The sequence below is a fragment of the Coenobita brevimanus genome, chromosome 60, assembly GCF_032717465.1.
Source record: "Coenobita brevimanus isolate Jiangsu-jjx chromosome 60, ASM3271746v2, whole genome shotgun sequence".
Classification (NCBI taxonomy): domain Eukaryota; kingdom Metazoa; phylum Arthropoda; class Malacostraca; order Decapoda; family Coenobitidae; genus Coenobita; species Coenobita brevimanus.
In genome coordinates, this window is record NC_137013.1 from 37383610 (window position 1) to 37409344 (window position 25735).

Below are 25735 nucleotides of genomic sequence, written 5' to 3' on the forward strand. Positions count from 1 at the left end.
TGGTGGTGGTGGTGGTGGTGGTGGTTATTATTATTATTATTATTATTATTATTATTATTATTATTATTATTATTACTACTACTACTACTACTACTGTATTATTACCGTATTATAGCAGCGCTAGCAGGAGAGAGAGAGAGAGAGAGAGAGAGAGAGAGAGAGAGAAGTACGGAGGGAAGTAACAATTTAAGGAAGGAGGAAAAGGAGGAAGAAAAGAGTAATGACAAGAAGGTTAGGATGGAGAAGTGAAGTGAAATTAAGGAGGGAGGAGAAGGAACGAGGGATGGAAAAGAGTGGAGGGATGGAGAAATGAAGGTAGGGAGAAGGAAGTCTTTATCCTCCCCTCGCCCAGGCTTAATATTCCTCCATTTTTTGCCCTCCCTTCTTCCTCCACTCATCTGTCTTCCTCTTCCATCTTTCTCCATCCCCTTCCCCTACCTCTTTTCATCTTGTCCTTCTCCTCTGCTCCCCTCTCTCTCTTCCCCATCTTCTTCCTCTCCTCTCTTTGTCTTTCTATCTATTCCACTCCCTTTCTCCTCAATTCCTCTTCTTCTCATTCCTCTTGTCTTCCTACTTCCCACCGTTTTCCTCTTTCCTCATTCAAATACCTGTTCCCTTTTCCTCCATTTATAAACTTGTCTCACTTTCCTCTCTCTCTCTCTCTTACCCTCTCTTTTCTCACCCCGTTCTTACCTCTTCTCTCTCATTCTTTCTTCTTCATCCTCTCTCTCTCTCTCTCTCTCTCATTCTTACTCTACTCATCTTCTTTCCTTATCTCCCACCTCAAACATTCTCTAACCTTCTTCATCTCTAATCATTTCTTTTATTTTTTACCTTTCTCCCTACCGATCCACCGACTCCTGCTTATTCTCTCCTTCCCTAATCTTCCACCCTTTTTCTCTTTCCTCCTCTCTTCGCATCCTCTTCCCTCAAACAATTACCTTTCCCACTCATCCCTTCCTCTTCACTTCTCCTATCTTCCTCTCCTCCCCGTTTCCCACCCCTTTTCCTTCTTCGCCTTTCGTCTCTTTCACTACCATATCTTCCTTTTTCTTTTCCCCCTCTTCCTAACTGGTTTCTTCTCCCTACTCCCTTCCCCTCTTCCTCCTCCTCTTCTCTTCTTCACTTATCCCCCTCTCTTCTCTTCCATTCCTCCCTTTCTCTTCTCTTTTCCTTATTATCTTCTCTTCTTCCTTACCCTCTTTTCCATCTTCCTCCTTGTCTCGTCTCTTCACTTCCTCTCTCCTTCTCCTCCCATCTTCCTCTTTATCACCTCTTCTCTTCTTCCTCCCCCCCCCCTTTCTTCATCTCCAGTCTTCCTCCTTCTCTTCTACTATCTGGTATCATCTTCCTTACCTTCTCTTCCTCCTCCTCTTCTCCTAACATCCCCCTTATCTTCTCTTCTTCCTCTCTCCTCTCCCCCAGCTCCCCTCCCCTCCCCCGGTGTGGATTGCATGAGGTGAGTTCAGTTAGATGGGTGGATCAGTGCGGGCGTCCTTGGCAACACCCACGCCCACACCCACACCTGCAACCACTACCACCACGCCCAACCATCACCACCACTGTACCACAACTATCTCCACCGCTACTACTATCACCATACCATCACTATCACTACCAAAAGTACCTTGCCCATACAACTACCACTATCATACCAAAACTATCAATAACACTACAACCATCAGTATAACACAACAACCATCATTATACCAACACCATCAGCATACCCTAAGGACAACCATCACTATCATCACCGTAATACCACTACCGCCATCACCATAGCTACCATAACTATCACCATCACAACAGACCACCATGACAATCACCACCACCACTACCACCGCCACACCACGTTTACGACACCCAAATAACGCCTATTTTATGATATCTAAGGCACACTATACACAGTCCATTTTCACTGGGCGGAAATTTTCGTCCTTTGGCAGCATATTTCCCTCAGCTCAATGGCAGGAAGACGATGCTAGTCGCCCCCCCCCTCCACCCCCGTCACAAATACAAACACTGTCGGTACTAAAGTGGTATTAATAATATAAAATACAATGGTGTACTATGGAAAATAAATAGCTATGGAGGAAGCGTTGCGAAGTCACCTATGCCACCTTGAATACGATCCTGTTACTCGAGCAGACTATAGTGTTTTTACTCTTACTTGGTTCAGATTTAAACGTACTTCACGTAGCTCAGTGGTAGTAAGACGATACTGCACCATGGTTTTATATATTCTCTCCAGGGCACTTCTTCGTGACTGGCAGCATATTCCCGTGCTAATTTACTGTTCCAGCCCAGTATTCAAGGAGGAGAAAGGGCAATTTTAGGCCAAGTTAGAGTAACATGGGTATGGAAATCTTCGGGTGTGACAACTATTCTCTCTCTCTCTCTCTCTCTCTCTGTACTTAACTATTACAACTATAATACCATACACAGCTACGGAAGAGTTATTACCTATTACCATTATTACCATTTTCCTCCTGCCACCACCATCACCTCAATAACTAAACGAAACGCAATCACCACCACCTCTCATCAGGAACTACCAATATTTCACGCCATCCACAATTATCACCACCACCAAACATGAACCGGAACCACAACTACCACCATCGCACCAACCACAACTACAACTACCACCACTACTACGCACCAACTACAACTATCAGTCACCATACCACACCAACCACAACCACCATACCATAATAACGAAAACTACCACCACCACCACCACAACCTAACACCAACCATCACCACAACCACACACCAACCACAGTAGCTACCACCACGAACACTAACCAAAATACTATCAGCACCCCACACCAACCACAACCACCACCATCACCACCATCGCGACCCGTCTACCTCCAAGCAACACCACCTGGAAGTAAGACACAAGTACCGGTACCAGCACCTGTACCAATCTTCCCAGTTCCGTCCGAAGAATATCAAAAACTATATATACTTACTCTTTTCACTTGAACTCAGCCTAAAGTAGCCAACTCTCCTTGTATGCTCAGCTGGAACAGATTAACATTAGGCTACAGTAAATACGGTGCTAGTTAAGACAGCTATTCAGTAGGATGTAAGGCCGTACCACTGATTTTTTTTATCTGTCACTGAACTTCGTGAAATAAGCTGTAAAAGAATGAAAATCTGGACCAAGTTGAGGTGAACGAACTATAATGAAACACGCGGGACATAAAACTGAACTTATGCACGCCTCCTAGTCACTATCTAGGCTATTCGTCAAACACTGGACAGACGCTCATTTCTCTGCGTGCATCAATCGTAATTATGTCATCATCATCATCTACTGCATTGTACCTGACAGTTGCTCCACCGCCCTCTCTCTCTCTCTCTCTCTCTCTCTCTCTCTCTCTCAGTGTGTGTATGTGTGTGAAAAACAGGTGTGCGGAATCAGTCACATATCAGAACATATTTCCACCCAAACACCTGTACACACACACGAGAGAGAGAGAGAGAGAGAGAGAGAGAGAGCCATAACGACCTTACCATGCACCCCTCCATCAGTTTATCGCTATCATTAACTCACTCCCAAAATAGCTATCTACCGATAGCCATCACTGCATTATAATTATCCACACCTGGCTTAAAAAAAAAAAAAGTCAATTTGCCCCGTCTATTCGTACGAGTATAGCCTATTATAGTTTCTGATAAAATACAAAAAGTATCTCCACCACAACAACGTCATTTTTCAGCTTGTATCTTGTATAATAATGAAGTGGTTAACAGGGGATACATATAATTATACACGGTGACACACATACAACTCTCCTACTTGACAATTTCTTTTTATGTTGCGGGGAATGCTTAGTTAACGTTGTCAATGTCCACCCTGCATCATTTATTCATTTCCTATTTCCACTGCCACATCCACGCCCACACCAGCAGATTATGCCGAACCCGCAACACTTAAGAAACCTCCAGGTAAGTTATAAGTGCAGTGCTGCTTACGGACCAGCCGGCGTATCTAACCCTTTCAGTTCGTACACTCTCCTACGTTAAATATAATAGTTCGGTGGTAGGTAAGAATGAAATCACAATGACCTATATACTTTGTGTGTGTGTGTGTGTGTGTGTGTGTGTGTGTGTGTGTGTGTGTGTGTGTGTGTGTGTGTGTGTGTGTGTGTGTGTGTGTGTGTGTGTGTGTGTGTGTGTACCAGTATGTAAGGATGGACGCATATGTATGTACTTATTTAAGTACCCTATGTATGCATGTTTCACGCACCTGTGTGTATGTATGTATGTATGCATGCATGTATTTATGTGTGTTTATGCAGGAATGAGACTAATGAGTGTCAGAGATTGATGCAACACTGCCTCGAAGACAGAGGGCAGGTTCACATCGGCTCTTATAAACAAGTTTCTTCAGTTTTAACCCAGTTTGCTCTATACCTTACTAATAAATTTGGAATAACATCATAACGAAAGCATACTCTCTCTCTCTCTCTCTCTCTCTCTCTCTCACTCCATTATCCACCTTCAACAAAAACAAAATTCTGTAACACTACCCAACCATTTTTTCATCCCAAACCACAGCTATTAAGCCCTTCATTACACACACACACACACACACACACACACACACACAACCTCACCCAGCCCCACAAACTCGCAACAGGAACCTGTATAGAAACTTGTGCAATTATTTGAGGACAGAATTATCAGTGGTTGCATAACAACTGCAATACCATGACGTCTTTTATATTAGATATGGTATATTCTTGTTTTCTACTAGCGAGTTTTTAATTTACCGTAAAGTTTTTTATCAAACAGGAGAGGTTGAATACTGCCTTCATTAATTCTCTTTTACAAGGTCTCACTTAATAACCATTATCATCAACCAAAGCCAAACCACAGTCCTCACAAAAACTTAATTTCCTCTAACTGCGACAATCAATCATTACAACAACCATCATCAATCACTGTTGTACTATAGCCTACTAATTCACCACCATCACAATCATCAACTACGGTACCACCACTACGATCATCTATTATAACCACAATCGTAAACCACTAACTTCTGCACAATCATCATCTACCTTATACCATAACCATTAAGAACTATTTTATCATACTAGTACACTCGTTTTGCTTCGTTTTTAAAGGCTCCCACATGCTTGCATGCGTTGGCCTTATGCTAGTCAGTTTATGGCCACTCTCCAAGCTGCTCGACCTCTAGCAGCTTCCCTATTCAGTCCCTTACCCCTGAGGTCACGCTCAATGGCTTCATCCCAGGTCTTCGTAGGTCTGCCTCTCGCAACCCTACCCTTACCGTTAACATTTCTCATTTTCTGCACCCAATTATCATCCCCCATCTTCTCCACATGCCCAAACCATCTCAATCTACATCTCCTCAACACAACACCTGTACACTCTATTTCCATCCTACCTCTCAACTCTTCCATCGTAAACATAGCCCCCCCAGGCCTCGCACTCAAGGACGCACTGCACATCCACCTTATCATTATCATTTCTGTACGTTTAAGTCTGCGAATATCCTCTTCCTTTACTGCCCAGGCCTCACTTACGGCGTGACACTCCTAACACATGCCGCATACAAAGATCCCTAAGCACGTAGGGAGAGTCCTCTCAGTGTCAGGAGAGGCAACAACTCCCTGGACTTCTTCCAACCACTCCTCACTCTAACCACAGAGCTGGCTCCAGCCCCACCTCCAGCACATAACATGTCTCTCAAATAACAAAGCCCTTCCACGCACTCAAGAAACTCACCAGCAAGATTAATCCTTTCACGCCCGATAATTTCCACATGTTCTCCTCGACACACTGCACACAAGAAATCAGCATATCTCGCGGTCTACCTCTAATACCAGTACACCTCCTATGCACCCACTTATTACAACACTGCACAAGATGGAATTACTACCATCAAAATAATTTACCTTGGCCTAGTCAACGACAGTTAATAATATGTATTAATCTAGCTACCGTCTTTATTAACTAGTTATCAAAACCATCGCCACTATCTTCAAAAAACAACAAATACATATCATTCACAGACTGCCACCCCAACCACCATTACCTTTAAATCACAGCCAAAATCACCGCAAAACATTCATTACCATCACTAACAACAGTAACACAATACCGGTACCCAAGCTTTCATCCCAACTACCACCATCTTGATCCTCTGTCACAACCACAATCACCAAAACCCATCGTTATAACCATTGCTAACAACAATCACACATTACCAACAAACTTCCACCCCAACTACCACCACAATCCACTATAATCACAACCACTGTCACCATAAATATAATCTACGGTAGGACAACCACCAGCATCAAGCCAGTCAACCATGTGCTGCTGTTTACATCAGCTGGGTTTATTTACATATGACCGCTGACAGGTATTATCTCCAGGGCAAACACAGCGACACAACCCAGGTGCGAGATTCATATAAGCACACCTGAGGAGATTAAAGCTGGGCAAACTGTGAGGATAAACAACATAGCCAACTTCTTCGCTATGAGGCGTCTATCTGAACTTGAATAAAATCGTCTGTCTGTAGCCTAGTAAGAATATCACTGACGTTACTATACAAACGGGGGTTAATTAGGAATGTGTCTAGCCTAACTGCGAATAACTTCACAAAGATAAGGGACATTTCCCCTACGAAATGAATCGTCTGGTTGTAGGGAAAAAAAAAAAATAGTAGTTATAGTATCTAGGGGAGATGCAATGGGTGGTAGTAGTAGTAGTAGCTAGTACCCCCCCAAGTTCATCTGAAACGTGAACCCGGTGGGCTGCAGACCCGAGTTGATCAGCAGACTACCCTACGTCGTGCAAAACCATCTGCAAAAGCATAATTAAGAAGTAGCCAATCAACGAATTAAGCGAGCACAACCTACTGGAGAATGCACCTAATTCCTTCACTACAGATTTCTCCTTAGATGATTTTAAAAATGGCGGTAAGCAGCAAAAACTACGCCAAAATGTTGCCTGTCATCGAACTGAACGGCTAAGGAGAATAATAATAATAATAATAATAATGTGAACTGCCTACAACAGAAACAAATATTCTGAAAGGCTGGCAACTGCCGTGTACAAATATATATATATCTGAAGTTCGATCTGTTCTTTTCTGCTCTAAGTATAAAGGTTACCAATTGTTCGTCATCATACCGAAGAGTTACAAGGATGTCACATGGCTACCTCGGCCAAAAAAATAAATAAATAAAAATAAATAAAAAAGTTACTGATCGTAAAGTACAATTACCAGTAGGCCTATACTTTTTTTTTTCCTGGATAAGTACAGACGCCTCCACTAGCCATTACATTTAACATAACCCCTGCACTCTGAGGACGTACTTTGCACCGTATTCTAGCTACAAACTGACGATTGTGGAGTGTCCCCCTCGTAGTGATGAGGTTAGTGATATCTGAAGCTAGTACATTCGGTACAAATTACTTGTAGTAGAAGTAGCAGTAGTAGTTATAGTAGTAGTAGTAGTAGTAGTTTACACAGGTGCCACCAAGTGAAGGCGTCCCTCTCCAGCCCCGTGTCCTCGATAAATATAATTAAGGAGACTAAAACGACCAAATACATAATCATACTGAAGGCGTTAAAGTGACGGATTAATTCTCTACCATTTGCCTCAGAACGAGATACTGATTACTGGACTTGCACACGTACGGGTAAATAGTGAAAGTGGAAGCCTACACACACTTAAAACAACTTTCTGTGCATAAATCCTTAAAGCCCAACACGAAGATGAACGCCTCCATCTATAATTGTGGCTGTACGAAATGATTACTGGTGTGTGTGTGTGTGTGTGTGTGTGTGTGTATTATATATATATATATATATATATATATATATATATATATATATATATATATATATATATATATATATATACATACATTAATGGTTTACTTACATATATATATATATATATATGTATATATATATATATATATATATATATATATATATATATATATATATACATTAATGGTTTACTTACTAATAGGTCATTTTATGGGATTTATATGCATTGTCAACAAAGTGGAAACGAACACAAAACTTAATACAAATACCCGGTGCAATGCTAATTCTAACATGAACACTGATAACCTCAATTATAATTGGGGCTTAGCTGGTAATTATACTGTAGTCCTATTTATCAAAGGTGACTTATTTGAACACCTTTACCATGCGAGCTACGTAGCTAATCAACAAACGAGAACCATCGACTTTCATTACGATACACAGTAAGGTATTAAAATGTTTGTTGTGTACTGTAGACTAGCCTAGGTGAGCTTGTGCTGCGACCTACCAGTACAATTTACCTACCAATACCAGTTTACCTACCAGTACCATTTTACCTACCAGTACCAGTTTACCTACCAGTACCATTTTACCTACCCATGCCACTTTACCTGCCAGTACCATTTTACCTACCCATGCCACTTTACCTACCCGTACCAATTAACCGACCAGTACAACTTACATATCAGTACCAGTTTACCAGTCCGTACCAGTTTATCTACCAGTACAACTTACCTACCAGTACCAGTTTAAATCACCAGTACTTAAGTTATACTGTACGGTACTATGGGTCACAAAAGTATCGGTGCACAGGGGGTCCGATGCCTACCGAAAAAATTCGACCAAATGCTGACATTACCAACGTCTCTGTGTATGAACCGTGTCTGTTTATGTAAACATAGCATCTGCTGTAAGTTTACATAAGGATAGTGCTAGTTGGCGATATATGACACCTCCCGACATCAGAGCTGCCAACGTGTGGTACAGTTAATCGGACACTAATATTTCAATGACCCTTCTGATCCCAAATGTTTCGCGTATGTTGTACACCGATACTTTTGTGACCCACAGCACCTAATTGTGATAAACCGATACCACATGTCTGTTATCTCTTTCCTTACGCCGCATCCTGTAAACGGTGGCTCTGGCAAACCTACGTATTTACCGGGTATCCCTACTCATTAACAACCACTCCATCCACGGTATGTTCAGTATCAAAACTGGAATAGGCTAATATACCCCCCATGAAGGCTATGGGTAACAATTTTTTTAAAATTACCATACACTATGAATAGGAAAGATGGCGCTTATTTTTCTGACAACGTTGTGTGTGTGTGTGTGTGTGTGTGTGTGTGTGTGTGTGTGTGTGTGTGTGTGTGTGTGTGTGTGTGTGTGTGTGTGTGTGTGTGATTTGAGGGTAGTAGGGATATGATACTCAATTAGCCTAACTAAACAGCTTACACCATTAGCTCTCTCTCTCCCTCTCTGAAATATAAAACACAAAGTTAAAATACCGGTAATAATAATGATAATCACAATACGGTAATAATAATAACAATAATAATAAAAGATGTCCCGGCACGTGAGAGTGATGCAGCATGAGAGTAAGCAGCCATGAACTAAGGAATCTTTCTATAATTCCGAGTCATTCTTTACCTCCTGTTGTTGCTTTTGTTGGCCAAGGCTGTACTGATAAAAGGCAAAAGATACCGTAACTGATAACTGATATAAAAGTTTAACCCCTTCAACCTGACTTTATTATTACTGGTTCCACTATTACTATGAGTACGGTACCACTCCTGATTATAATTAATATTAGTTTTATTATTATTTATTATTATTATTATTATTATTATTATTATTACTACTACTACTACTAATTAATACTACTACTACCACCGGTACTACTACTACTACCGGTACTAATTATTATTATTATCGGAACGTTACCGTACCATACCTGCAAAAACAATTCTTAGTTACCGGTACAAAATTAATACCAGTAGCTAGTGTGTTGGTGCATCCGGCCTCAGTGATGTAGCAAATGTATTCCTACCCAAAAATACCTTGGAGTATATGTGGGAAATGAATCACAATCTATTCCTACTGAAATAAAGAAATTAATGGAAATATGTGCGCCCAAACTACAAGCTCTACGAGTTATTGCTGCTGGCTCATCCATTCCTGTGTTGCGACAAATGTACCATGCACTTAGGCTTTACGCTCTCTCATGGACTACTCTGCATCTACAGTAGGCTATTCTTACGCATGCCACCAAGAAACAACTCCACCAACTAGAGATGATACAGAATAGGCCTACAGCAATGAGGACCATTCTGGGGTGTCCCAACAATGTCAGACTTGATGCCATGAGTTTAGAACTTCACCTACATCCCATTTCAGACAGTACCACAGACTAGTCTCATGCACTTCCTGAGAAAAATCCGTGCATACCATGACCAGACACGACTTGTCCATCCTAGAAATATTCCCTATAGGAGACCATTCAACCGGTGGCTTGACACAACAGTGAATCACATTCAAACTCTCCAGATGGCAAAAATATACACCACCCCACTCACAACCTTCCCCCCAAATCCACCATGGAACATCATCAAACCTCATGGACTTGTCAGTGTCGAAGAATGACACCACTCCACAACTCATACGTTCACAGTTTCAGGAGATAATGGAGGAAGTTAACCATGAAGAAGTCTATTATTGTGACGACAGTGTAAAAAAAAAATAAAATAAAATAAAAATGAAGGGCAGGATATGCAAAGATTCACAATTCCAGAAGAGGAACAGAACCAATTAAAGCCTTCTGTGTTCGAATACAAGACCACTCGTCCACGAAAACTGCTGAAACAATACAGTAGCAATCTTACTTGCTCTTAAAGACATTGTAGTTAAGACTTCCAATGCCACCATAGCATTATCAGACAATACGTCTGCAATGTTATCTACTGCAAGTTGACATCCTACAAATGAAGAGCTACCGGTACTTAATGAGAATCACCGGCTAATAATCTTACTAGGTGTAAGATCCCAGACGGTCACATTCGTTTGGTCTCCATCCCACACAGGAATACCAGGAAATGAAACAGCCGACAGGTAGGCCTAAGTAAATGATGCCACCAAGAATGAAGAAGTCGACTTCAATGTACAACTGTCCACTAAAGAAACAGGTCTATCTAGTATCATGGCAAGGAAGTTACATATTACTTATGGCAACTCTGTAAACAGAATTATACCAATCAGCAACTCCCTCCAACAGTATAGCCTAGAAACCGTGATCATACAGATACCATCACGAAGAGTCCAGACAACCATAGCCGGAATGCGACTGGGTAATCCATACCTGTGGGAAAAAAGCAACTCACTCAATCCTGACCTTCGTAGACTGTGCGTAGAAGTACGAGGACACTTCCTCAGGCACTACCTTGGCCTATGCACAGCCCTGCAACAACAGGCCCGGCTTCCTGATGGAGCAACATTTCAGGAACAAATACACCATCTGCAGCACCACGTGATACAAGAAACAATCAAGAAGTTCCCAAAATTTGCATTACCTCAAAAATCTCAGCATCAATATAGGGAAATTAGGAGCCTGTACTGGTACACCCCAGATGCCTTTTGTAACTTCTGATCTGTGCTATTATGCTTATTCATGTGCATGTGGCAATAAGAGTTGCAATAAACGAAAAAAAATACCGGTATATATGTTCCTGCTAACCAACGTTTACTGTGTGCAGTTATGTGGTATTCCGCCCTACCAGGACATGTATCTGTACTGGCTACACACACACACACACACACACACACACACAAAATGCCAAAGTCAAGCATTCTTTTGATCCTGTATGGTATGGTAATTTTCTAAAGTTGTTAAGTAGGGCAGCTACGACTAGACCGTCATTCCAGTTACCGGTACGGTATGATTTTGTCATAGGTGGCATTATATATGATGTACCGGTACCGTAGTTAAGCTATACGATACGGGGCAGTTCTGTAAGTTACGAGGGATCATTTCATTATTACTGAATTTTACTTAAATTATAACTTTGGTAGGCGTGGTCGATAGTGAACAGAGACGGATATGGAGGTGTTTGTCTGAGCGTCCCTGGACAAGACGTTGGGTTACGAATCAAACATACACACGGTATGGGCTTGACAAAGGACGTATCGGTACACATAACATACCAGTCTTATCACAAGTACACCCTAACCTAAATAGCCTACGAGTCTGTAGGCTACACTGACTTCTGTTTCGCTGCTTTTAATGTCCAACCGTATACTAATACCAGAGTAGCCTAAACATACACCATAACTAGTATTATTCTCTATTGCTGTTCCGTTCATTAAAACCAATACGGTAATAATAATAATAATAATAATAATAATAATAATATATGGCTCGGAATTACCAGACACAATCAACAGAAACATTGGAGAAGGTTGCTCAGATTCAGTCACTAACACCTATGCGTAACACAGTCGGTTAGTTTTCCTCTGACGGAACTGAGCCTCTCCCACTATTTGAATATAAGTTGTGGTGACATGGATTTCAATGAGCCTTTGTTATGAGGTAAAGGAAAGGAGTCTCCCTGATTACATGTCAAATCAATCCTCCAGTATGATCACACTTGGCATCAACTGAGCTAAAAGGGGCTAGGGATCTCTCGGGGTAGAACATACCGGTAGGTGCAGTAAGGAACAGTTGATGTGTGTTTACTGTACTACACAATAGCCTGGTGTTTGCCTTAGCCCTGTACTGTACGGGCAGCCTAGAGATACAGTACGGTAATGATAATGCTTAAAGCTCCAGAATGTCCCAACGAAGAGCAAAACAGTCATGCAAAATCGCCAGGGCAAAATACTCAACCGCAGTTTAAGGTTTGGTATATCTATACTTTTTTTTTTTTAACTAACTTAGCCTAAAATTATATACCGGTACCACCTTCACCTTGAATGCTGAGCCTGAGTTGTAACAACTAATTAACAAGAGAAGTGCTATGAAAACATACGGACCCGTAGTATTGTCTTATTCTGCCAGTGAGCTACGTGAAATAAGCTGCAAAAGAAAGAAAATCTGGGCTACGCTAAAGTCAAAAGAGTACATCCTACTTACGCTAACATATCTTTTTCAACTAGGCTACGTTACGGTGAATGAGTAGCCCACAGTTCATTCAGCACACTGTGCTAACTTAATGAACTGTGGCTATTGCTGATATTATGTAAACGAGGTCACATAGATTTACCAGTTTATTATGCCACCTTATCGCTATCTCACCGTAATCTTACACCATACTGCATAATATTACCACTCTGCTGCAATCTTAAGCCACACCGGACCGCACCGTATCACCATCTCACCTTAATGCAATAAAACACACTGTAACACAGCCTATCACCATCTCATCGTATTCTTGCACAACACCTTTACTAACCTTCGAGCCTACGATATTTCCCCGTAGGCCTACCCTGCCGTAATCTAACACTTCACAATGACACCGTATCACCATCCCACCGAAGCATTCCTACATAACAGTGCACCTTGTTACTTGCCAATTTCACAGTACTCCACTCACTACACATGGCACTACACTACCGGTATACTCTAAATAACGCCACACTAACACAATTTCACAGCATTTTCACCACACTAAACCTACGCCACATCACTCAAATTCACACCATCGTATCACAGTGCCGAGAGTCAGTGTCGATCTTCTGGCTACGATACTGCCTGACGTATCCTGTGAGGTGTGCTCGAGGCGATTCTGTCCCTACTCATTAACGGCACTCTCCCCAGCATAAACCATTCTCCTAACATATCACATCTTATCTCTCCACCTCGTTCTCGGTCTCCCTCTCCTCCTCCCTCCCACTTCATCTCCCATACGAGTAGGCCTACTGTCCTATAATCTCTCTCTCTCTCTCTCTCTCTCTCTCTCTCTCTCTCTCTCTCTCTCTCTCTCTCTCATTTCACTCGGTGTTCTCACACTGTCTCTACCTCATTTTCAGTCTCCCTCTCCTCCTCATCCTAGATACCTTTTCATACACTTTCCTAGTCAATCTCTCTCCATTCGTATGTATTTTCAACACGTAAATCTAAACACGACTATAGTCACCATACTTCACCGTATCACTATCCCATCGTCATTTTAGACACCAACGTTCTCTCTCTCTCTCTCTCTCTCTCTCTCCACATCAAGCCACACCGTACATTAAGACCGTATCACTCGCCTCACACCTTGACCACACACTATCATATCACTAGGCTAACTTACAACGATCATTCTGTGTTTGTTCACTGCCATCATGTAACTATCGGTAATATATATACCTCCCAATTCTCCTCTTTCTACCGTTGACCTCTACCTCGTTCTTGTTCTCCCTCTCCTTTTTCAAACCATCTCATACCCACTGTTTTATCACTAAACTATCTCAACGCAATCAGCTGCTTGTCTACTGCTATTATGTAACGTCAATACACCTTCCCCTCTCATCTTTCCAAGTTTATTCCGTTGCTGGAGCAGTCTGACGCCTCTCTCTCTCTCTCTCTCTCTCTCTCAGCTTGTGCTTTGATAAGTCAAGATGGACGTCTAACAGTGAAAAGTAAATACCGGTACTACCGGTACTTGTTTGTCCAGTGCGGTATATATATAAATATATATATATATATATATATACTGTATATAAACATATATATATATATATATATATATATATATATATATATATATATATATATATATATATATATACACACACACACACACTTTGAAAAGCCTCTAAAGCAGACTACAATCGTCCAGAGGTACTAAGCATGAAATAATAATACACCACCAGACTGAAGGAGTTACTACTCCGGCCTGCATCATCTAGCAGGCCTATACCGGTACGATCCAAGCTAGCTTAACTTGACCTAACACTGTCCTTGCCTACATCTCGATCTAACAACATAACACAACCCACAAAAAGTATAAATGTATGTCACTCGCAGGCGGTGTGTGTGTGTGTGTGTGTGTGTGTGTGTGTGTGTGTGTGTGTGTGTGTGTGTGCATATCTGAGACAGAGAATGGGTGAGCAGGCCATACCCCAATTCTGTCACATTTTAAAGACAGCATGATGCCACAAACTGCCAGGCACTAAAACGCCATCTGACAGCATAAAACAAAAATGGGTTAGGCCTATACGACTCTGCCCTAATCTGTTCTAAGCCAAACTACCGGAACGTGCACATTCATGGCACAATTTAAAAGCCTAACATACCACATACTATGCTATGTAGAAGTCAATATTCTTACATTATGTATACCGTAGGACACCGCAAACATATACAAATGGTATGGTACGGTTCGTAAACATGTATTTACCTACGGCATGATAGATTTGGACAGATGTATATATATATATATATATATATATATATATATATATATATATATATATATATATGCAGCCCATATGGGGTAAACGTAAATTAATTATAGGCACAATATCATTATACAAACAGTACTTTCACCATGCATAACTGAGCATACAAAATATGAACACTGAGCCAAAATCCATATATATATATATATATTTAATATACGGTATATAAAGGAAGAGGTGCGAGGAAGCCACCTACGCTAACAAGCATACGGCACACAGCTCCCAAAATGTGGTAGCCCAATTTTTTTTTTTTTTTTTTTTTTGACAGCTGATATGAAAACGGTGTGCATGTACTGATATGCTAGAAAGAGAGAGAGAGAGAGAGAGAGAGAGAGAGAGAGAGAGAGAGAGAGAGAGAGAGATTTCGTTTCCTTGCAGCAGTACACATTTTCACACACACACACACACACACACACACACACACACACACACACACACACGTTTATATATACCGGTACGTAATTTGGTACATAGCTACGTCATACAGGCACTGATGGGGGCGTGCGTTAGGGACGCCCCCCCCCCCTCGTTTTCGACTATAATCAATGATCACCCGGTGATGTCACTTACCAAAATGTGTAATAAATATTTTTCATATCACACTCATTTTAAACTATATATCTGGCAATAAACTGAGGAACTAAGTAACGTCACCATGAATTCAAACTTCTGTTAATTCTACCACGAAACAATCCCCATTCCTTTTTCAAATGTGCTGGATCTCGCACTGCCAAACATACAAACCACAGCCCTTAATACGATATGTGATGGTAAAGTGGAATACACGAACACAAATGGCCAATCGTATTTCTTGCATTTTGTACTGGCTCTTATCTACCAGCTACTGTATTCTTTAAATTAAGCCATCGGTATCTTTGGCGATATCTTAGCTACATTTTACTGTATTTACCTTCCATTGTCATAATACCTACCTTACATTCTAATTACTTCATCTATCTCAGATCTATCAACGTAAGATATATACTATATATATATATATATATATATATATATATATAATATATATATATAATATATATATATAATATAGATAGATAGATAGATAGATAGATAGATACAATTACTGGACCTACCTCATTTATCAACATAGGCCTACGTATTTCTCTATGCATCAATCTTGCTTTATCATACTGTATTTACCGTGCATTTTACTGTTCCTTACCCAATACTTGTGCATTTCCTGTATGCCAAGAAACCATTTACAAGGCTGGGTGGTAACCATAACCAAACCATACGTGCTCCCTACGTGTCAACAGGTAAGTTGGTGGAGGGTTAGTGCCCCTCCCCGTAAAACAAATAACTCAAAGTCAAATGGCCACCCCTTATGGGATTATGGCGTCTGGCAATAGATAGCTAGAGACCGTACCGTATATCAGGCCTGTATTTACGATTTTAACTACCTTCGTCCCATTTTCATTTAGGCTACTACTGCATCTGACTTACACTTTTAACTTACCTACTGTACTGTATGCACTTTCCATATACAATACTGTTTACAGGTATATTATTGTATACATCTTATATTTTCATCACTGAATCTAACACGTTTCTGTTCCTCTCTACATTTTCATTCTTGTATCGGCTATAACTTTTTCTCAGCACATCAACTTTACATTATCACTACCTATTAATGTACTGTAGTTTTAATATTTTACCCAACTGATATGTTTCTAACAGGTTCAGTACTCACCATGGGTCCCTTCTTGGTGACGCCTTCCCCTCCTCCCTTCCTCAGCCTTAGCCTGAATCCCGTGGCGTCCATCCTGCTCTGCCTGCCCGCCTCCCCGCCCCTCCTCACAGTCGCCGGGGAGCTTCTGTCTGTCGCGTGGATCCTGTCCGTGTGTCTGTGGGTTCTATCCGGCGGCGCACCGCTGCTGCTGCTAAATCCACGGGTACTATACATCCCACTATTCACTGCCCCCCCTCCCTCCCCGCTGTTACTGTTGTGTGTACTATGGGCATGTTTACTGGCGTGGTCACCCTGCCCCCCCACACCACTGGCACTGCTACAGGACGGACTGACACTTTTGGCACTGTTAATGGCGGCTGGAGGGCAAGGGGAAGCGCTGGGTCTCACTCCGTTACATGCCTCGCGCGCGCCACTCACACCCCCCTCGCGCTGTTTCACACTGTTATCCGCTACATTGCCGGTCTCTATAGGCGGAGACCGTGCTGTAGTGTGCGTCGGTAATGAAAAACTATTGGCCAGCCGCGGGTTTGCGGCGTGGGCCGACATAACGTGACATGGGGACCCACTCTCACTGGCGTCTCGCACCCAACTGAGCAGTGGGCCTCACGCGGCGCCACGCTGCCGCTCCTCCATCACCACCCTCATGCCTTCCTTGTCTCTCATCACCTTTACACTCCCTTAAGACAGCCATTTATACCACCCGAAATTAATATGTAAGTATATACTACACATTAAAGTCGGAAAATTACATAAGGGAGTGGTGGTGAAGCCATAAGGTCGTCCTAGCACCGTTGCGCTTGGCAGCCCACACAGTGTTGCCACTTCCTTACTACTTTAACATTGCCACTCCTTTTGTTGTTGTCGTTGGTTTATAGACAGGGTTACTGTTGGTTATGTTTTCATGTGCGTGTGTTTGTTTACACCTTTATTTGACAGGTTGGTATAAGCTTCCAGTCCTGCGAAAATCCCGCAATTTCTCGGGAATGCAAACATTTGCACATATTGGTATACATTGATATTCAAGCCACGAACTAAAGAGAATAACAAATTTGAAGAACTGGGAAGCGCAACAGTAGAAACAATAACAGCAGCAACAGACAGCAACAATTACTACTACTACAAGTTCTGCTGCTACCGCTGTTACATATAAATTCAGTGATGTATGCACCCACTCACTTCACCGATTTATTCCACAATATTCTTCGGTTTAACTAGGCGTAAAACTTCCTCTCTCCATCTTGGATGTTGAGGTGCAACGATAGATTAACGCTATAAATTGGTGTTAATGACGAAGTTTTACAATGGAGGGATATTGAACCGTAGTAGTGTCATACTGCCACTGATTTATGGGAAACAAAGTGCAAAAGAAGAAAGAAAAATTTCTGCCCAGGTATAACGAACAAACTATACAGGTAGTCCTGATTACAGTAAACAAGAGTCTAACTGTATTTGACCGTTATCAGCAGACTTAATTACCAGTCCACTCAAAGGATTTGACATCCGCAATACCCTCTGGCGTGTTTCTCAGCTTCCTCCAAAACACCTGTTAGTCCCCCTTTATTCTTCCCTTAAAATGATAATTGAGAAAAATCAAGCCATCGTCAAACACGGATTAGTTTTTCAAAAATTTCATTGCTGAAAAGTAATATCCATCCATCATCCAATCCAATGCCGCCCCATGAGGAGCGTAGGAGCCCGGGGCTAGGCAAGTTGGTCCTGACATTTGATTGACCAGCCTCACTCATCCCTGAGTGGCATTACGTGAGCAATAAACCTCAACAACCCCTTGGATATAGACCTACATACAGTAGACTCAATCCGATTGGACCCACTAAACCCGGCGCCATAATTTGGTTATATGGTTACCACCCAGCGTAGTAAATGGTTTCCTGGTGTACAAGAAACCATTTGGTTTGTCATTCAGTGTACAGTCACCCATAGGCAGAAGGAAGAGGAAAGAATAAAGGAAAGACAAGAGGGAGTGTAAAGTCACCTTTAGGCAGAAGGAAGAGTAAAGAATGACAGAAGAGGAAGGAAGGTAGGAAGAGAGGAACGTAATATCAGTGGGACTTAGGCTAACCGTTAAGATGGCATAGGTTTCCCTCAACTAAAGAAATAGGCTGGCGGTAGCCAGAATTAAATACCAAATATCAGCTAGTACCCATTATTAACATTCAGTGGTTTGTTGTCTGGCCATGAAGGTACAAAAAGTGGACAAACAAAATCCATCTTAACAGTGAAAAAAAGCATGTTGATCCTGGGCACTTGAGCACTTAAAATAAATACATATTTATCCTGTGTACGCTATGACCATTTTTGGACTACAACTGTTGAAGTTTGGTCTTACTGAAGAAGTGAATGAAAGCAGGATGTACGGTACAGAAAGAAGGCTTGGATTTATGCATGTCAACAGCACGAGTCAATTATTAGGATATGTACTTGCAGCCCTTCTCATATCCTGCGATTTATTCATCCTACTGCTCTTCTTACCTCCTCCTCCTCTTCCCGTCCTATTTCAGTGATAGAAGGTTGCCCCAGGCTGGTGTTTGAGAACGGTTTGATGATTTTTAATATCAAGAAAAAAAAAAAAAATCCCTCTGCACCATCATCATACCATAAAAACACTCTGACTAATACCATCATACCAGTCCTGAATGAAGCAGCCCTAGTACAGTACTGTATGTACAATACAAAAATTGGACAGTGGGTTTCAGAAGTGGTTACGTGTGAAGATATGTGGCACATAAGAGAACTGCTGGACTTATGGATTAGATTGTCAAGATTATGCCCAGTCAAACACATTGTCTATAGCCATTAGATACCTTAATCCTGAAGTGGCCACATTGTCTCCATGTTACCCTGTCCTCTGCCATCAGGCTGCCCTCCCTCCTACTCACATCCCCTTTATTCATACACTGTACCTTGCCACTTCTCCTCATCCTTGGTCTCCCCCTCCACTTCTTTCACATTCTTTCTCCTGTACTCTGTGCCAGACAATTTGTTCGTTGAACCTTATAAGTCATCACTAATTAGCCAAGATAATTTTTTGCTAGTGATAAAGTTGTGGTCTTTTTCAGTGTTCATTTTGTTTTGTTCATAAAGACTCCATCATCCATGCCTTGGTCACCTAATGGTGGCTCTCCACACTATATATATATATATATATATATATATATATATATATATATATATATATATATATATAAATGTTCTCCAATACTGACAATCCCATGAGAAATATTTACTTTTAACTCTTTTCCATTCTTTTAATCAGGCTGCCGGAAAATGATATTGTTACAGTCGAGAAAAATTCTAGTAGGTAAAGTGTTGAAACTTTTTTCGACTTACTGTAATTTTGGAGTGTTCAAATTCCCCTCACCTGAATAAAATACAGGTGGTTACAAATCAGCATGGATGAAAACAGTACCTAAGTGTGTCCACGGCAGTGGAAAGTTAATATCACAGCGTCTGATTCAGCAGAAAGGAAACCCTTCCTAGTGAAATAATTAACAACAGTATATTGTACTTCTTTAACTTGGCCAACAATAACCATCTCCCCATCATAAATGTCGAGCTGTTACAAGAGATTAGCATCAGAACATTATGCTACTCATGATGATGTGCTATGGAAAGAACATAGAGCAGCACCACAGTATTCTCTTAATCTGCCACTGACTAGCATGAAATAGGCTGCAAAGGGACAAAAATCTAGTCCAAGTTGAGGTGAAAAGAGTATAGTTACTGTAATATAAGGTATTACCATCAACAACACACACAGAGAAAGGTACTGCACATAAAAAATACTCAATATGCAAGTTCATTATGTATTAGACTAGAAATACTTGAATATACAACACTTATTACAATTATGCATTTAAAAAAAATGGTAAATCAGAACTCTTTGGTGTTTTTTTATTTACAAAAAAAAAAAAAAAAAAAAAAGACAGGCTGTAATGTACAGAACAATAACAATGCTTTACTAAGGACCTTATTCAAGTAATTTAAATAGGTTGTCTAGCACGTCTTCCTTACCAGTTTTTCTGCATATGGCATCTTAATATTCTCTTGTGTGTTATTTATGCAATCTTCTTATTTTGGTGCTGTTTATGCCATCTGTGTTCATTAGGAAAAACATTAGAAAACAATGCTGAGTGAGGAGGAGGAGGAGGAGGAGGAGGAGGAGGAAAAGGAGGAGGAGGAGGAGGAGGAGGAGAAGGAGAAGGAGGAGGAGGAGGAGGAGGAGGTGGTATGCAAATTAAATCACTAAACAGGTGCTAGAAAGCCTCCTAAACTGAAGAGAATATGATCCTTAATAAAATTGTTTTGCTGAGGCATCTGACTTGACTTGTGATGCACAAACATATTTACAATCTAGTTCCTGTTGTTGCCAAATTTTGTTTTGGTGAAAGGACAAGAAAAGGTGGGTACAAAATCTTCCAGTTTCTTGTTCCTCCTCCAAAAACAAATCTAAGTAATGAATAGGAAATTATTACAGTAATTCCTCACTTGGCATGCTTTCAAAATAACATTTTTCACTATAAAGCTGCTAGACAACAATGGATCCATTCTATATAACATCCCCTTTTTCATTATTAAGTGGTCAAGACCTGCTGTGGAGGGTCAGGGTTTGAACAACTCACCCCAGCATTTATCTCTGTGTAAAACCTTTTTCTTTCAACTGCTTGTTATCATAAAATATAGTATATACAGTACACCCTCGATATAACAAACTAATTGGTACCAGACTCCTGATGTTACAGTTGACAGTTCGTAGGCCAAACACCATGCTGTTTGGTAATTTCCCCTGGCGTTGTGGCTTTTTACCAAACAAAGGTCGTTAAATACAGAGCATCGTTTAGCCATACACTCATACATAGTAACATACAGAGAGGTCTAAATGGCTCTTTTTCTCAATAAAACTCTACTTACTAACTTGTGTCTCTATTCTTACCTTTCAGGATGTAATTGCACTGCAAATAAAGACTGCAAGTAGGCCTTGGATAACTCTATGTCTGTTCATCACGTCACACTGGTCAGTATTTCCTGAGCATCCATTCTTTTATCAAACAAAATTCATTAAATAAAAATATCATTCAGCTGGCTCAAGGTGCTCGTTAAAACTGAAATTCGTTAAAAGAGGGTTCGGTATAATAAGGGTGTACTATACTAACATATTTACGACATCAAATGAAGTTTTACATTCATCTGCATCTCTGAATACGATTCCTTAGTAGTCGAAAAGTTAAGATGGTAATTATTCTTGAAACATAACTTCTTTTCAGCTGATTTTCACTTAACATGGTACTGTATGGTATTTTAGAACACATCTACTATAGAAGGCTAAGTATGGAACTATAATTATATACCCAGTAGGGCCGAAACATGGCAGATGAAATGATTCGTGTCCTTTACTTTCTTAAGAAAATGTATCAGGCTATGATAGCCTAGCCTTAAGCCCCCAAACATCATCATCATCATAACTTTTTTCCATAACTATGATGGGGTTAGGTGGAACCCAGAAACAATGAAAGATAACATTTCAAGCTGGGAGAACTATCAACTACATTCCAATAAAATGGGCAGCAATTCATCCATATATCATTCAAACCTCCAGAATCATCCACACATCATTCAAGCCCCAAGGATCACGAGCTTTGCTCATCCTGAAGGACAAATGTGAATGTGTTTACAGACAATTCAAGCAAATCTCGAAGATCTGGTTAGCACAAAATCCCAATTTGTAGACTGTTCATGACACTTCACCACTTATTATACAGTATACTACAGTAATTCACTGCTTACTTTTATTTTGCTTGTAAGACTTCGATCACTGGTTAATTAACATCTGCAAGGACATAAACTGTGGTAAAGGTTCATTAATATCTTTCAATAACAAGTCTGAAAACTGTAGGTGTACCAGTGTTAGTCTATCCCATATTCTCTTCCAGGTGTAGAGGCCCAAGGTTAGGCTATTCTAATTCAAAACATTTATGGGTAGGAGATCAATCTAGGCCCCTGATAGCATTATATGAGTGTCACCTGTGTCCTCTAACACTCCAGTGAAAACTTGATTTCAGATATTTTTATACCACAATACAGGGTCACAAGATTAACTGTGGTAATTAGCTGAACACACATTATTTCCTAAATAATGAGGTCACCACTGCCCTCTACTTCTCCAGTGAAAACTTTTACATATTACCCTTACGCCACTATACAGTGCCATAAGATGAAGTGTGATATTACACTAATCTCACATTATTTCCTAAACAATATGTACTGCACAGCACCATACATGACATACACTGTGTATTTAAAAAAAAAAAAAAAAAAAAAAAAAAAAAAAAAACAGCATCATGATTCACACCTGGCTGTGGCTTGGTGGTTTACAACTTCCATATAGCAGACATATATACAGGCCAAACTTACTGTAATAGATGTATTCTGATATAGTATATAAACTTTTTACACACAACTGGCACTGTAAATTTTGAGAAACTATTAAACCAGCTTCAGAGTTAGAAATGAAACTTTAAAGAGCACTCTTTTTATAACTGATTTCAAAATTGAAAAAAAGACAATGAGAACTTACTGTACCATATATGACCCATTCCAATTTTATATGGATACATGTTCTGAATTTAATAAAATTGGTATCAAACAATGTCTCTCTCACTCTGCTTGCTAACATGGTTGCTTCCACTGCTTTGTGCTTTTCACCATTTCTATCTCTTGTCATCTAATCCTTTACTTCACCAGCAGGAGCACTATGTCCAGAGCTAGGCTACTTGGCCTGGTCACGTAAGGCAAGAATGACCAGCTGTGTACCACTGAGCAGTGTTATATGAGTAATAAATAACAACCACCCCTTGCATGAAATCCCTTATACGGTAAATCCGGCTGAAGCACCTTTACTCGCTACACCACCAGGAATCCACTGGGTTACTGCATATGGTTACTATCCCATGTAGCTACTGGTTTGGGGGGCTGCAAGAAGTCATTTGCTTTGTCACTTAGTGTAGAGTTACCTGAGTGTAGCACTACATCATGGAATGGACAGTGGGTGTCCCCATTTCACCACAGCCATACAGTATATGCTATTAACCTATCCAGTATGAAGTATTTTTGCTACATAAAGCTGATTTTAATCACCTTTGGAGAGATTTTTTTTAACTTGAGGGGTTAAATACAGCATTTGTTAATCCCTGCACAACAGGAAATCTCTCACAGATTTAACCAGTTTGAATGCAGCCGCAATAACATAGTTTTATTTTAAATGTCATCCGACTCATTTTTTTTACATGTTTTTCCAGCTTTTCCTTACAATCCTGCACTCATCCACACCACCAGCAGCAATATTTTTTCTCACTAGCATAAGTGATTTTAAAATACCTCTTCCTCAGCAATATACTTTGCCTATTACAGCTTAACTCTCTCATGACAGGGAAAACACTAAACTTATTTTTTTTTTCACTCCAACTTGGCCAACACTATCTTCCGTTTGCTTCATATTTCATTAAAGTCATTAGCTGAAAAAGATGCTATAGCTCTACATCCTTTCCTTATCACTTCTTCATCACTAGCACCATATTCAATTGTTAATCTATTGCTATAACTCAACATTTCAAGATATTTTAGGCCAAATTAGAGTAAAATGAGTATTGTACAGTACTCTATTCCAGCCAAGACCAACCTACAGTATTTTATTCCACTAAAACTGAGTCACAGAGGCATACAGTGTTAACATAGTTGCCTTTAATCCTCTCATGATGGGGACAACTATAGTATTTTATTCCAGTTAATGTCAGTTTTATTCAGCTGAGAGTGAGTTTAGGCATCTGAGAGTATTCATACCATTTTGTATGTTTCTGGTGGAAACTACCCAGTATGTTAATATGAAAACATTAATAACAAACAGTGGAATATTAAGGACTAATAAGCAAAATAAATTGCTCCAAGGATGAGGCACAATGAAGACTCCAGTGCCAACAAAAACAACCTACCTAATATCTGTGAATGGAAGGGTCAGTACTGTTTCAAATTTGGTTGACAGCAGCACCTTCAGAAAATACACAAAAAACAGACTACAAATTACATAAAAAGTCAAAGAACCACATACTAATACTGAACACTGTAATTACACTTGAAATGAGTGCCTGCTTCTCAGCAACTTACATTATAAGCTAGACACTCCTAATCTTTCTCTGTTCACCAGCATACAGCAAATTTCTATAGTATACCTTTTCTTAATCTACCTTGGGCCAGATTTATCCTCCTGCAACTTATTTCACATAGCTCTGAGACAGAAAACGAAATACTACAGCTGCACATCCTTTCCAAGGCACTTCTTTGTGGCTTGCTTTATATTCTGTGTTAATCTATTGCTAAAACTCAATATTCAGGCTGGAGAGATGCCAATTTTAGGCCAAGGTGGAGTAAAACAAGTACAGTACAGTTATGATATGCTGCTAATAAACAGTCTTATGATACGCTGCTAAAAAACAGTCTGAATTTGTTAAACTCAAATGTGATAAATGCAACAGCTTTTACATCACCACCATCCCAACTGTTTTTCTGACCTAAGGATGGCATGAGGTGTGGTTCAGAAAATAAGGACAGAGAAATCAAGTAAGGGGGAGAACTTTTAACAGCATGCCCAGGTAAAGGAGTGAGATTGTCACTCAATCATCATTCAGCCCCCCAGAAGCCTAGCTTCATCCCATTTCAAATGATGACAGTGGAGACAG

General features: G+C 40.4%; 1 protein-coding gene across 1 annotated transcript in view; it reads right to left on the reverse strand.

Moving 5' to 3' along the window:
* Positions 1–17534, reverse strand: part of LOC145403376 (mitogen-activated protein kinase kinase kinase 1-like) — a 122828-nt gene extending 105294 nt beyond the window's left edge. Inside the window, exon 1 of the mRNA XM_080275161.1 lies at positions 16989–17534. Within this exon, the coding sequence (XP_080131287.1) occupies positions 16989–17534 (546 nt within the window). The remainder of the gene's footprint in view (positions 1–16988) is intronic.
* Positions 17535–25735: the final 8201 nt, after the last annotated feature.